Raw genomic sequence first — 14,844 nt, 5'->3', positions numbered from 1 at the left:
AGGATTGAGATCTCACAAACATGTTTAACCCCGCCGCATGTTTGCGCCTGTCCCAAGTCAGGAGCCTCTGGCCTTTGTTAGTCTTGTATTATTTTAATTTTAGTTTCTTGTGTACAATTTGGAAATTAGTATGGCGTTCATTATCACTGAACTAGTATATATTTGTTTAGGGGCCAGCTGAAGGACGCCTCCGGGTGCCGGAAATTTTTCGCTACATTGAAGACCTGTTGGTGACCTTCTGTTGTTGTTTTTTTCTATGGTCGGGTTGTTGTCTCTTTGGCACATTCCCCATTTCCATTCTCAATTTTATCGAATAACCAACAATACTCAATCTTCTCGTTTTCTTCTCCCACATCAAAGTGTTTATTGGTAACCAACCACAATCTTTCGTATCGCATAAGTTAATCTAAAATTATCAATAACAACAAACTTTTTAAGAATACTTGTTATGTATGTACGTATTGAACCCTTTTTGCAATTTACTACATATATTTGTTTAGCTAGCCATAAAACCAGGTTTAATGCACCATATATTTCATAAGAAAATGCCAGTACCAAGTCAGGAATATGACAGTTGTTATTCTGTCGTTTGATGTGTTTCAGGTTTTGAGTTAGCCATTTGATATGGGACTTTCGGTTCTGAATTTTCCTCAAAGTTCAGTATTTTTGTGATAAATCTATTTTACAATGACTTTTTTTTTTATCTATGGTAAAAATCTTGTTCCATTTTCCTTATTTTTGATTCGCCCTGGTTTCATCATTTAAGCAACATGATGGGTTCCTGGTGTACACGTATGTTGTATTTCGTCTTTCTATATGTAATGCTATTGTTTTCCCCTAAAGATAGTCAAAAGATATCAAAGGGATATTTAAACTCATTAATTGATTTTTTTTTACAAAAGCGCAAAGACAAACAACAGTACACAAAACACAACAAAAACAACTTAAGTTTTAGCAAAATGAACCCCAACAAAAAAATCGGGGCTCATCTCAGTTGTTGCGAAAGTACGTAATTATAAAGACATTGGACTTTTATTTTGACATTGTGTATATAAAATTACATTGTTATTTTAATTATAGTAAATGAATCATACTAGAATATTCTAGATGGATAGTGAAAGTACTTGTGTATATTTATGTTCAAGAAAGTGTTGGCAAATTCCGGAATTTACCCTGTTACTAAAAATAGATTATTTCCCATTTCTCTAGTTAATTATAGTTTGTTCTAGATTTAGAATGTTCTTATGATTTTAGTATATAAGTTAAGGGTTTTTATGGATAATTATCATTGTTAAAATAGTAGTAATAGAAGTAAAGAAGTAATATCAGTTGAACTAGAAAGAAAAGACGGATTATTCCAATGTGGTATTTATTAATTTTTACAAACTGTACATACTGTAAATCTCGAGCTGTAAATAACTGTTAGTTATTTGGATTAAAGATATTAAAGGATTCCGTGTTAGTCTGATTTCGCCACATTGTATGGTGCCGGAACCCGGGAGTTACAGAAAAAGAAATTTATAAAGAACACGGAAAAGAAGTAACCACAGAAAAGATGGCAGTCTCATATTTGAAAGGACTCTGTACAAGGTACAATAATTTGTTAGCTAAAGAATTAGATAAAAGTGGAGATATAATAGCACAAGGGATTCAAGATGAAAGTGTGACAACACAATTAAGGCAAGTTTTATCAGCAGAGAGACGATTAAAGGATTTTGCAGCAAAACTGGAAGATAGTATGAAGGAAATTTCACTTATATTAGAGGAAAAAGAAGACAAAGAAGGTGAAATTGTAAAATTTACAAAGGCAAGTGAAATATATTTTAAATTGCTTGACGGTGTAACACAGCGCTTAGACGAATTAAAAATATTCGAGGAAGAAATTCAGGATAAAATTACAGATACTAAGAAAACAGAATCGGCCACGGATCACAAAGTGGAGCATTTATTACAATTACAGACACAAATGCAAGAACAGATATTACAGTTTCAACAGTTACAACTCCAAGAATTACAGAGGAAAAGTCAACTTTCAACAGTAAGTGCAGTTAAACTTCCTAAATTAGACCTAGTTTCGTACAATGGAGATAAGTTAAAATGGACAGAATTTTGGGATTCATTTGAAGCAGCAGTGCACACAAATCAAAGCTTGACAAAAATAAAGAAATTAAATTACTTGAAAAGCAAACTTTTTGGAACAGCTAATTCTGCTATATCTGGCTTAACGCTCTCCCATGAAAATTACGATGTAGCAATTTCAATACTAAAGGAAAGATTTGGAAATGTTCAATCTGTTGTCAACAAGCACTATTCAGATTTAATAAACCTTCAGTCAGCTTCAAATCAAACTACACATTTACGTAGACTTTATGATGACTTGGAACGACACTTACGTAGTTTGGACGCAATGCATCAAGATGTAACCCAATATGTATTCATCTCGATGATAACATCTAAGCTACCAAAGGAAGTCCTTATTCAACTTGAAATACAGAAAGGTAACAATGCAAGATGGACAGTAGGGAAGTTAAGACAGTTTTTAAATACTTACATAACTGCTAGGGAAGCTGCAGAAAGTCAGTCTAAGGAGACATATACTGGTTCCAGTTCTGAAGAAAAACAGCAGTCTAAAATCCAGTCGAACAACAGTAATTTTCAACCAAGAAAACACTTATCTGCAGAAGCTCTGATGACAATAAAGCCATTTGGAAAAAGCTCAGGCAGTGGAAATTCAATGGTTTGCCGATATTGTGATGGACACCATTGGAGTGATGAGTGCAGAAAGTTCAGTACAATTGAAGACAGGAAGCAGAAAATCAAGGGTAGTTGTTATACATGCTTGAAACCAGGACATGTTAGTAGAGACTGTAAATTTGAAAAAGCATGCTATCATTGCAAACAGAAAAAGGGTCACCATAGAAGTCTATGCCCAAAGAAAATTCCCTCTCAACAGAAAGAAGTTTCACATCTAGCTGATGAAATGTGTGAAATAGCTTCAAGTGAAGAGAACGTACCAGAGAACAGCTTGTTGTCCTCCGGAGATATAGTTTTGATGCAGACAGCTCAAACAACTGTGTCAAATACAGAAGTTAATGAAACAGAAGTAGTAAGACTATTAATGGACTCCGGATCTCAGCGAACATATATAACAGAAAATTTGGCCAATAGATTAAACTTGAAGAAGAAAGCTACGGAGGAGATAACTCTTGTCACATTTGGTGCAGATAAGCCAAAAACATTAAGAACGCAAAAGGTGTCATTAAAGATCAGACTAAAAGATGGAGTTTGTATGCTTATTGATGCTAATATTGTTCCTAAGATAACAGGATCAATACTAAGAAGACCTTTACAAATGGATGTATGTGAAAATGTGAAATACTTATGTAACAATCTGCAACTTGCTGACACACTGCCTAGTAGCTAAGAAAGTTCAACAATAGAGATTCTTATCGGAAATGATTATTATTTGGATATCATATTACCACAGAAAATAGAAATTCAACAAGGGCTTTATCTACTTGGCTCTAAGCTAGGATGGATCCTTACAGGAAGGTCACAATTAAGTGATGAAGAAAGAGAGAACAAAATGACCATGACAGTAAATGGCTTATTATCTATAACAGAATGCTGTCTTCACTCTACAATTGACACATGTCTACAAATCAAGCCTTCCATTGAAGATTTCTGGAAATTGGAAACTATTGGAATACAAGATTGTCCATATACATCAGACGACGAAAATACTTTGAGTAACTTTGTCACCTCACTCAAAATGGAAAATGGAAGATATCAAGTAGCCTGGCCATGGAAATAAAAATTACCGGAACTTCCTGAAAATAGGGAACTTGCATACGGAAGACTAAAGTAACTTTTTCAGAAAATGAAGAACAATCCTGACATATTAAACAAGTATGGTGAGATTATTCAAGACCAGTGCAAAAAGGGCATCATAGAAAAGGTGTCAAACCAATGTAGTAAGGATACCGGAATCAAGCATTATATACCACATCATGCAGTAGTTGACCCAACCAAACCTACAACTAAAGTAAGGATAGTTTATGATGCGTCTGCCAAATCAAAACAAGAGAATAAAAGTTTGAATGATTGCCTGCACAGAGGACCTGTAATGTTACAAGATTTATGTGGACTCTTGTTGCGTTTTCGAATGAACAAAATTGCAGTAGTTGCTGATATTGAAAAGGCATTTCTCCAAATTGAACTACAAAAAAATGACAGAGATGCAACTAGATTTTTTTGGCTAAGAAACATTAATCATCCAACTGTAGAAAACAATGTACAAGTTTACAGGTTTTGCAGAGTGCCATTTGGAGTTATATCAAGTCCTTTCCTACTTGCAGCAACTTTGGACTATCACCTTGACACATACAAAAATGCAACAGCAGAAAATATTAGAGAAAACATTTATTGGATAATGTAATTACTGGAGTAGATTCGACAGAGAATGCAGTTACATTATATAAAGAGGCAAAACAAATATTCAGTGATGCATCAATGAACTTAAGAGAATGGGCATCAAATTCACAGAAATTTTTAAAATGCATTCCCATGGAAGACCAGGTTAATAGAGAAAAATTAAAAGTTCTTGGATTAACTTGGACAATAAAAGATGATACATTAACGGCGAACAGTGCAAGAAATGATAACATGTTTCCAATCACCAAAAGAGAAGTATTACAGAGAGTGGCTTCCGTGTTTGATCCACTTGGATTTTTTACACCTGTGACTTTAAGAACCAAGCTTTTCCTCCAAATGTTGTGGACCAAGAAAATGGAATGGGATGAACAACTGACAGAGGAAGATATTCAGCAATGGAAAGAAATCTCTTTTGATTTAGATGAAATTCAGGAATATCATATTCCTAGAGCTATTGGGCTTCCAGGTACAGTTACGTTCAGATTACTATGCTTTTGCGATGCTTCAACCAAAGCCTATGCTTCTGCTGTTTATCTACATCAACTCAGGGAAGACAACTTATGTAAAATTGATTTACTGTTTTCCAAGACACGCTTGGTACCAAATAAGAAAATAACTTTACCACGACTTGAGTTATTAGCAGTTGTCATTGGTGTCCGTTGCGTTGACTTTGTTAAGAAGCAATTAAAACTTCCTATCTGTGAGACGATTTTGTGGACAGATTCTCAATGTGTTTTACACTGGATAAGATCGAAAAAACCTCTAGCAACATTTGTTGATAATAGAATAAAGGAGATTAGGCAGCAACAAGACATTCATTTTCAGTACGTCTATACGAAGGAAAATCCAGCTGATATTGCAAGCAGAGGCACAACAGTATCACTGTTAAAAGAAAACAGCCAATGGTGGTATGGTCCCTCTTGGTTAACAAAACACAGAACTGAGTGGCCTAGTTGGGATCCTCACAATATAAGTGTTGACAATCAAAATTCGATTGAATCAGAATACAAGGTATCTAAAGTATTACATGAAGCAAAATTGCTTGCTGGAGAGGGTCTTGACGGAGAAACAAACAGTGTTGGAAATTCGAAATCTAGTGTTGGGTATCTGTTAGACATTGATTGTAGCAGATTTTCCTCATTTATCCGCTTGATCAGAGTATCAGCTTGGGTATTGAGATTTGTTAAACGGTTAAATAAAGAGACGATATCTGGTCCTCTAACAGCTGCAGAGCTAGAACACGCAAAGTTATTGTGGATAAAATCTGTTCAAAAACAATGTTTTGGTGAAGTGATGATAGCAATTAAAGAAAATAAAAAACACAACTTAGTAAGTCAGTTAGGGCTCATTTTAGACCAGGAAAATGTGATCAGGTGTATTGGTAGATTAGGTGCTGCTCAACTGTCAGAAGGGGCAAAAACACCAATATTACTTCCAAAGAAAAACAAAGTTACTGAACTGTTAATTGAAAGCATGCACAGAAAAAACATTCATGTTGGTGTCTCACAAACTTTATCAGCGATGCGTCAAACGTACTGGATTCCACAAGGACGTTCAGAAGTAAAAAGAGTTTTGAAAAAATGTATAGTCTGCAAACGGTGTGAAGGCGGACCATATAAAATGCCATTAATGCCTCCACTACCAAAGAAACGAGTAAACGAGTCAGCCCCATTTACATATACAGGAGTAGACTATTTTGGACCAATTTTTGTGAAATCAGACACTGGAAGCAAAAAAGTATGGGTTTGCTTATATACATGTCTAGTAGTTCGAGCCATACATATGGAATTAATGCAAGACATGTCAGCAGAGGAATTCTTACTAGGCTTTCGAAGGTTCATTGCTCGCTGGGGTAACCCAAAAACAAATAATTTCAGATAATGGATCCCAGTTCAAGTTAGCTAGCAAAACCTTAGAAGAAGCATGGAATGGTATAACAGTCGATTCAGGTGTGCAAACATACATGGCAAATGAAGGAATTCAGTGGCAATTCATTGTTGAGTTGGCACCTTGGATGGGTGGATTTTATGAAAGATTAATTGGTATTGTGAAACGATGTTTACGGAAAACAATTGGAAAGTTATGTCTAACAAATGAACAATTTAGAACTCTCTTAGCTGAATCTGAAGCAGTGGTGAATTCTAGACCACTTGTTTATATTGGAGATGACATAAATTCCAATATTATTCTTACACCAGCACACTTTCTAACTCTGAATGCTAAAACAGGATTTCCTGATCATACCGAAGAAGATTCTACAGATCCAGAATATTTACCGCAAATCAGTAGTGCTAAAAAATTGCTATTGACATGGAAGAAAGGACAGAAACATCTAAATATGTTTTGGAAAACATGGAGAGATGAGTATCTCCTTAGTCTACGTGAAAGAACTGCCAACAAACTAAGGAGTGGAAGAATTCAGAGCAAAACTCCAGCTAAGGTTGGTGACATAGTGTTAATTAAGGAAAACCTTCCACGAGGAAGTTGGAAAATTGGCCGTATATATCAATTAGTAGTCAGTCGAGATGGTCAAATAAGATCTGGAAAAGTTATGCTACCTAATAAAAAGACATTAAACAGAGCTCTGAATATGCTTTATCCTATAGAATGTGAAGAGTTAGATGAGGGCTTAAAAATCTCAAATACGGAAAAGGATACTGAGTTGATAAATGACAATACTAGTACTACACGAGAGAGAACACAAAGACAAGCAGCCTGAATAGCAATGAAGAAGATACAAGAACAGTTGGAATCATAATAGACTTTCTTTGGCCTCTGGAGTGTTGCGAAAGTACGCAATTATAAAGACATTGGACTTTTATTTTGACATTGTGTATATAAAATAACATTGTTATTTTAATTATAGTAAATGAATCATACTAGAATATTCTAGATGGATAGTGAAAGTGTATATTTATGTTCAAGAAAGTGTTGGCAAATTCCGGAATTTACCCTGTTACTAAAAATAGATTATTTCCCATTTCTCTAGTTAATTATAGTTTGTTCTAGATTTAGAATGTTCTTATCATTTTAGTATATAAGTTAAGGGTTTTTATGGATAATTATCATTGTTAAAATAGTAGTAATAGAAGTAAAGAAGTAATATCAGTTTAACTAGAAAGAAAAGACGGATTATTCCAATGTGGTATTTATTAACTTTTACAAACTGTACATACTGTAAACATGGTAAATAACTGTTAGTTATTTGGATTAAAGGTATTAAAGGATTCCGTGTTAGTCTGATTTCGCCACATCAGTTGCTTTTGACGGGTGATCAGATCATGTTCCAGATTTGGCATCCGTCTTGTTTCTCACGTAAGTACAAACCCGGTGATTAGTCTAATGCAGTGTGTCATATTCGGAGAAAAAAGCACACTTGTTATTCGTTATCATCTGTAAAACAGATATTTATTCAAGGAAATCCAACTCGTGATTGCGTCCGTATAGTTAGTATTTACAGTGTCAACTCTTTAACAGCTGATGCAAGCCGATTCAACATTTTCGCATCGCATCATTTTGCTCACTCACTACTGGCATTTTTCTAAATTAGAGTGAAGAAATATAATACTTACTTTTCATGTTTTTATTCTTATAATCACACTTACATGGACTATTTCGGCCTAATTGTGTTCAAGTATTTTTTATACCAATAGTCAACGCAGTATAGAAACACCTTAGTAAACATGGTAAAGTAATTGGTTTATAAATACAAATGTAGAAATTAAAATTAAAATTAGCAGTTTGTTTAATTTTAGCTCCTTTATCAGGTAAGATTTAGTACACATTATGTGCTCTACTACCTAATTCTCGGTCTAGTAATCCCAAATAATAAATTGCCCTCAAGTGTTACAACTCCTTTTTTGTTTTGAAGAGTTTTTATTTTCTTAAATACACATCATGTGTTTTTATTATAGTAGGTATATATACATATACAAAAAGAGAGATTATAATGATAGCTTAAACGGACTGAATAACCTTGTATTTGCTATAACCTTTTGAAATTTTAGACCCCAACGTTGTTTTACTAGGTACTTTATTTTATTTAGCCTTTTAACTTTTTTGATTCGAGCGTTACTGGTTAGTGTTTTATAGACAAAAGGCGCGTTTGACGTACCAAGTTTTCTGAATTCTTGGATCAATAATGCAGCATGTGTAGATATGTCAATATTCCCTATCTGTTTTATGTAATACATATTATTATGATTTTTGACAATTGAATAAATCATTATGTCATGTTACCGTATCGGTATGATGTTGTTGTTTATTTAGAAATGAAGAAGGGAATTGTATTACTGCTACATTGTCTAAAACAGTGCTGTAGTTGGTTTCCTGTTCAGATGTTTTTTCCGTTATGAAATATTCCAAGTAACCATCTGGATTTATGTATTAGAGATGATCTGACTACAACAGTAAACATGATACAACATAGAAAACTAAAGAATAAACAACACGAACCCCACCAAAAACTAGGGGTGATCTCAGGTGCTCCGGAAGGATAAGCAGATCCTGCTCCACATGTGGCACCCGTCGTGTTGCTTATGTGATTACAAAATTTTAATCCGGTAAATAGTCTAATTCCGTAGGTCACATTCATGAAAGGGAAGGGAATTGTAGTTACGACGTAAGGAACATATCCGATATCATTTGTGAAACGGTTATTCCATAACGGTCAACCAACTCGTGATGGCGTCCGTAAAATTTACGAAGGGATGATTTCAACTTCACCATTTGGAACTCTTGGTTTAATAGCTTCCTTGTGAGCAGCAACCCTCTATCAAGAAAATCATGATAGGAAATGCAAGCACGGGAATATCGTATCAATTGGGAGATATATACCCCGTATGCAGGTGCTGCTTGAATGTTGCTACTTAGAAATGGAAAGTTCACAATTGGAAAGCTGAAATCATCTCTTTTGTCGTAAAGTTTTGTTTTCAACCGACCCTCATTGTCAATTTCTATATGTAAGTCAAGATATGAAGCCGACTTAACTGTATCTGTAGTATCCTTTATCTCTAGTTCGATGGGATAGATGCGTTCCACATAGTCACCAACTTTTGAATTGTTTAGTGAAAGAACATCATCTATATAGCGGACTTTAGAGTTAAAGGATATGGCTAACTTCTTATCTTTCTTCCTAAGAACTTCCTGCATGAAGTCAGCCTCATAATAATAAAGAAACAAGTCGGCAGGTAGAGGGGCACAGTTTGTTCTCATTGGAATGCCGACAGTCTGTTGAAAAAAACACGTCCTCCGAACGTAACAAATATGTTGTCAATCAAGAAATCAAGCATCTTGATAATATCAGTTTCAGAGAATTTTTGGTTTGAATCAGCAACAATTTATCAAATTAACAACTATATCTTTAAAGCAGAAAAAACAAAACGGCAGTTATACACTCTAAAGAAGCTATACTAGCACAGTAACATAATGGCGAGATGTATAGATAACGAGACACGCCAAACGGATATTACTAAAAGTGGACTCAACCGTAAAGTTTAAATATACAAAGTAATGTTCATTTCTATCAAATTAACAACTATATCTTTAAAGCAGAAAAAAACAAAACGGCAGTTATACACTCTAAAGAAGCTATACTAGCACAGTAACATAATGGCGAGATGTATAGACAACGAGACACGCCAAATGGATATTACAAAAAGTGGACTCAACCGTACAGTTTAAATATACAAAGCAAACAAAAATGACCCTAGTTCACGTATTGAAGATATGTAACAACATCAATTACTAGAAGACTTCAATTCGGGTGCGAGAGTTTCTCGCTGTATTGAAGACTAATTGGTGGACTTCGTCTGGTGTTTGCTCTTTCGTCGGGTTGGTGCATACAAATGTACATTCAATATCTCCAATCATACACCGTTTATGCAGTCAAATGTCAGTGCAACAGACGATATTCCCGATTGATTGATTGATTGATTGCGTTCTGAGTGTTTAACCACCAAGCAGCACAAATAGAAATATACCGAACCTAGAATCTATACTTTTAAAACCAACATGTATTATGTTTGAAGGTTGATACGGAATATTAATCAACAAAGTGGTATCTTCCAACGCATTTTCTTTTTAAGAAAAATGTCCCTTGTTTATTAAATTTCTTTTCAGACTCTAGTGACGTCTGAGTAACAGCTGCAAGCTCTTGAATACCTAATCAGTTGGTAAATGTATATCCTACATGCATTTGAAGGTGGTATATTGCTGCTAAGATAAGGGGAATTTATAATTTCAATATTAGAATAGTCACGATTGTCAAATATTCTTGTACTGAGATGACAGCTTTTGTTAAATACGAGGTGAACAAAGTGAAGGTCTAAACATTAGGACGCAACGTTAGATATTGCTACTACCACGAAAAATAGCGTTAAGTAATTATTTGACGGGAAAATTTTTATAGAAATGCTGAAATGAATATTTCATACTATACATGAAGATAAAGACTGATTCTTAAATTTTTACATTATGATAGAAAAGGAATAAAAATATAAAATTCATAGGCTTAGGAAGATATAGATTTTCGAAAAGTACAATCCATACTATAGAAAAGTAGAAGACAGAAGTAAAGTCACAGGATTGCATCATTTTTCAGACTCTTTTTGGTATATGTATGGTGCTTTATTGACACAAGGTAACAAATTATGCCAGTTTTTGCTATTCGCTTTTAAACAACATCTACGTAATGTGTGATTAACCCTTTCAGCTGGTTTGAATCGGAGTCACTGATCAGTCTTATGTAGAAGAAACGCACGCCTTGCGTACGATTAAAAGACTGTGGTATATGTAACCAGTTGTTAACCCAGGGTTTTCGATAGAGTTCGTATTATAAATGTCTTAATCATTTGTAAACTGTTCCATTTTAAACATGATTTCAGATCTTTGAATACAAGAATAGTCATTTGATATGTATGTACCGATTTTTTTCAGGATTACCTTTCGAAATATTTTGACTGAGAATGTTTTTACAATGAATCCTGTCCTGTCCGTGCGGTCGTCGCTCCCGAGTTCACCACGTCTAAAATTTGTTCGATTTCCTCAGGTTTTTGTTTTATTTTGATCTGTACTTTCTTAATGAATTTACAAGATGGAACATCGATAATTTAATGTTTCTCCAAATTGGTAATTTGCCCCTTATTGTTAATGTTTCAACTATTTATTCTCTGTGAACAATATAGATGAGATATGCTTAATTGCCAATGAGAAATTTATTCACAGCAAATAAAAACTCAAGGATAAAAATCTGATTTCACAAATTAAAAATATTAAGTATACTTATTGAATTGATTATTAATCGGAGGTCTTACTTTGGTCAGAAAGCTCTTCATGTGTTTCGTTATATGTACCTCTAGGTCTACATTTTGTTTACTATAAATTCGCCTAACGAATGTAAATATAGAATGGTGTCTCTTTTGGTTTTGATGTAACCTGGTTATCATATGTTTATAAAATAATATGCATATGATATTTTGGTAGGAGGTGCACATATGGCAGATTCATCATCAGGCCGTACTCTTTTAAGCTTCTGGTGGATATTCTGTATAATTATGATGGCTACTTACAGTGGTAACCTAATTGCCTTCCTGACAGTGACAAAAGACAAACTACCTTTCACAGATCTCTCAGGACTTGTTGCACAGGATAAATATCAATGGGGAATACAAGGAGGAGCTATTTTCGAACAAATTTTCAAGGTAAAATGACAGCTCAGTTCTTGTGTTTCAGGCAAATATTGAAGAAAAATACAATGATAAGAAATGGCTATACACACGGAATTGATTTAAAATAAGTGATAAAACAAATAGTAGTTTGAGTATTGAATGTTTAAGGTTTAGAATAAGGCACTAGTTACAAAACCTCTAAGACTGTATTTGTTAATGTTGTACGAGAAAATTCAAAGCGGTACCAATACATATAGTCACTACTATAGTTGACATCTTTAAAATGTGATCAGACAGAAAGGCAAAATTAATTTGCATTCAATATAATCTTCTTATTTCACTAAATGTTTTGTAAATCTTGATAGACAGTATGGTTTCAATTTCGACTAATGTTTATATAAATAATGATATTAAGGAAAAACTATAAATTTAAAGTAAAAATAGTAAAAAAAATGGTACTTTTGAAATTTCCTAATTTCCATTTATTTCACAGAAATCGGAAATACCGGAGTACAAAAAAATATGGAGCGGAGTTGTAGAGTATAATAAATCTGATACAAGGGTCCTGATTTAAATAGGTGATGAACATATAGGCAAAGTACTGGAGGGAAATTATGCGTTTATTGTAGACAAAACGTTCTTTGATATGACTATGATAGATAATTGTGAATTGGCCATGACTTTAGCCGACGTACTCCAGTTACAGTACGCAATGGCACTACCAAATAATTCACCATTTACCAAGATTTTTACTGACGAGTAAGTATTTTGAATACACAGCATAACCTCAAGAGGATTTAAAAAGTCAGAAATGAAAAATGAAAAACTCATTTCATAAATTAAATGTGTTCGTGGCCCTTTTTTGGATTTACTTTCATCAGGAATGTTAAATGCCGAATATTTAAATGGCAAGGTATATAGAACCGATACAGATAAAGAGCTGTATTCATATGACCAAAAATGACATAGTAATAATAGCCAAATCCATATAAGGTCAACTTAGCTTGAGGGAATTGAAATTAAAGTTTCTTAATGATTTTTATATTTAAACATAACACATAACAGTTTAAAAGCAAATAATGGCTGACATGACTGACTTTGTGTTCGAAGCTTTTTGTCTTGTATGTTACATTTTAGGTATATACAGAACATAGCCTATAATTTTAAGTATGAATTTAATCGATTGTTAAACATAACAAAGGACAGACAATTTTAACGTCTTTTATTTTTACAATCAATACTTTAGTCATACTCTAGGCCAAACAATTTCAAACAAGCGTGGAAGAGTCAAAACGCCATAAGGGGAATAGAGTAAGGCCAAACACTTGGATATGGCAGAAAAACATTTTTAATTAAGACAAAAATAATAAAGAACTTAAACCAATTTCAGATCCATATTTTTTTTATTTCTTAGATTCGTAAAAAAAACTTTACTACTTTACCATCCTATATTGTATCTGTTTTTTTTTTTTAATATTCTTAACAATCTATTAGATTGTAATTCCTTTATTGGAAACTGAATCAATACTAGAAACTCAAAATACTTTTCATGACAGCGTGGACTAGACCATTTCTTGGCGCGCTCAGGTTAGCTATTGACTTGGTCAGATTAGATGACCGTTCGTCTGTAACGCCCACTTGTCACACAGAACGTGTTATTTAATGAATGACTGTAATATTTTTTCTGTCTATGAAGAAATAACATAAAAAATTAGGTGCACACTGAATAACGCGCGTAGCGGGGTATTTAACAGTGTGCCCACATTTTTTATGTTATTTCGAATAGACAAAAAAAAAATAATATTACAGTCATTTCTTATAATTTAATTCTAAATTCCATTTTAAACTGTAGAAAACCATGAAAAAACGTTGATGACGTCACAGTCACATGACTAAATTATGTCTATGAGCTGATAACAAAATAACGTCAGCCAATCAGAAGACGCGTTACATCCAAAGTTAAATTATTGACGTTTAAACAATAGGGTCGCCAGAATTCTAAACGCCTGAATCAAATTATACGAATAACTAGCAGATGACGAATCGTTGAATGTTAATTTAAATGTTGAATACTTAAACTTTCTGTTTTTCTTCTCCTGCACCTGCATGTTCTTTACTTTTTATGCTATTTAAATCCCCATTGGAAGGCCTCTGACAGACTGACTGAGCTTAAAATCACTGTTATCAATAGCAAATGACAAACAAGTTGAAGGTAAATTATTCAATATTATATTACCAGCATACGTATTGCAGTTGTCCACGCTGTTATGAGAATAATTCTATATATATTTTGTTCTTGGAGATAAAATATCAAGAATGCATTATATTTGGCAAGTCTATTAATTATTTTTCTTTAACAAAACGTATCAATACACGTCTAAAAGAGTACTTTCTCCCATTATTGCCAAAGTTCCTTACATATTTTAATGTGTTTAGTCTTATTCTGTTTTAGAATAATTCCAATACATGAAAGTGGATTACTTCAGATATGGAGGTTGAGACATTGGCTAAAACCTTGAAATTGTAAAGAATCTCTTCTTAAAGAGTCTGATGCCATACCACTTATAGATGTTCAAAGTGCATTTTATTTGATAGGCATTGGCATCTTCGTGACTTCGGGTTACTTGTGCATGGAGTTTTTAAAACATAAATATTGTAAATGGAGAGAAAAAAATGGTAAAGAAAAAGAAAAACCTCAAATGATTAGACATGTCAGCACAACACCGAAATTAGATGATTTTTT

At 33.6% G+C, this 14,844-nt stretch overlaps 1 protein-coding gene across 1 annotated transcript; it reads left to right on the top strand.

Moving 5' to 3' along the window:
* Positions 1-1,555: 1,555 nt before the first annotated feature.
* Positions 1,556-14,620, top strand: LOC143066767 (glutamate receptor-like). The gene is made up of 5 exons (XM_076239577.1): positions 1,556-1,807; positions 10,960-11,074; positions 11,917-12,134; positions 12,802-12,860; positions 14,554-14,620. Exons 1-5 carry the CDS (start codon positions 1,556-1,558, stop codon positions 14,618-14,620), a joined length of 711 nt encoding a protein of 236 aa, XP_076095692.1.
* Positions 14,621-14,844: the final 224 nt, after the last annotated feature.

This window comes from Mytilus galloprovincialis, chromosome 3 (genome assembly GCF_965363235.1).
Source record: "Mytilus galloprovincialis chromosome 3, xbMytGall1.hap1.1, whole genome shotgun sequence".
In the NCBI taxonomy this organism is placed as follows: domain Eukaryota; kingdom Metazoa; phylum Mollusca; class Bivalvia; order Mytilida; family Mytilidae; genus Mytilus; species Mytilus galloprovincialis.
This window is presented reverse-complemented; position numbering and strand designations above follow the sequence as displayed.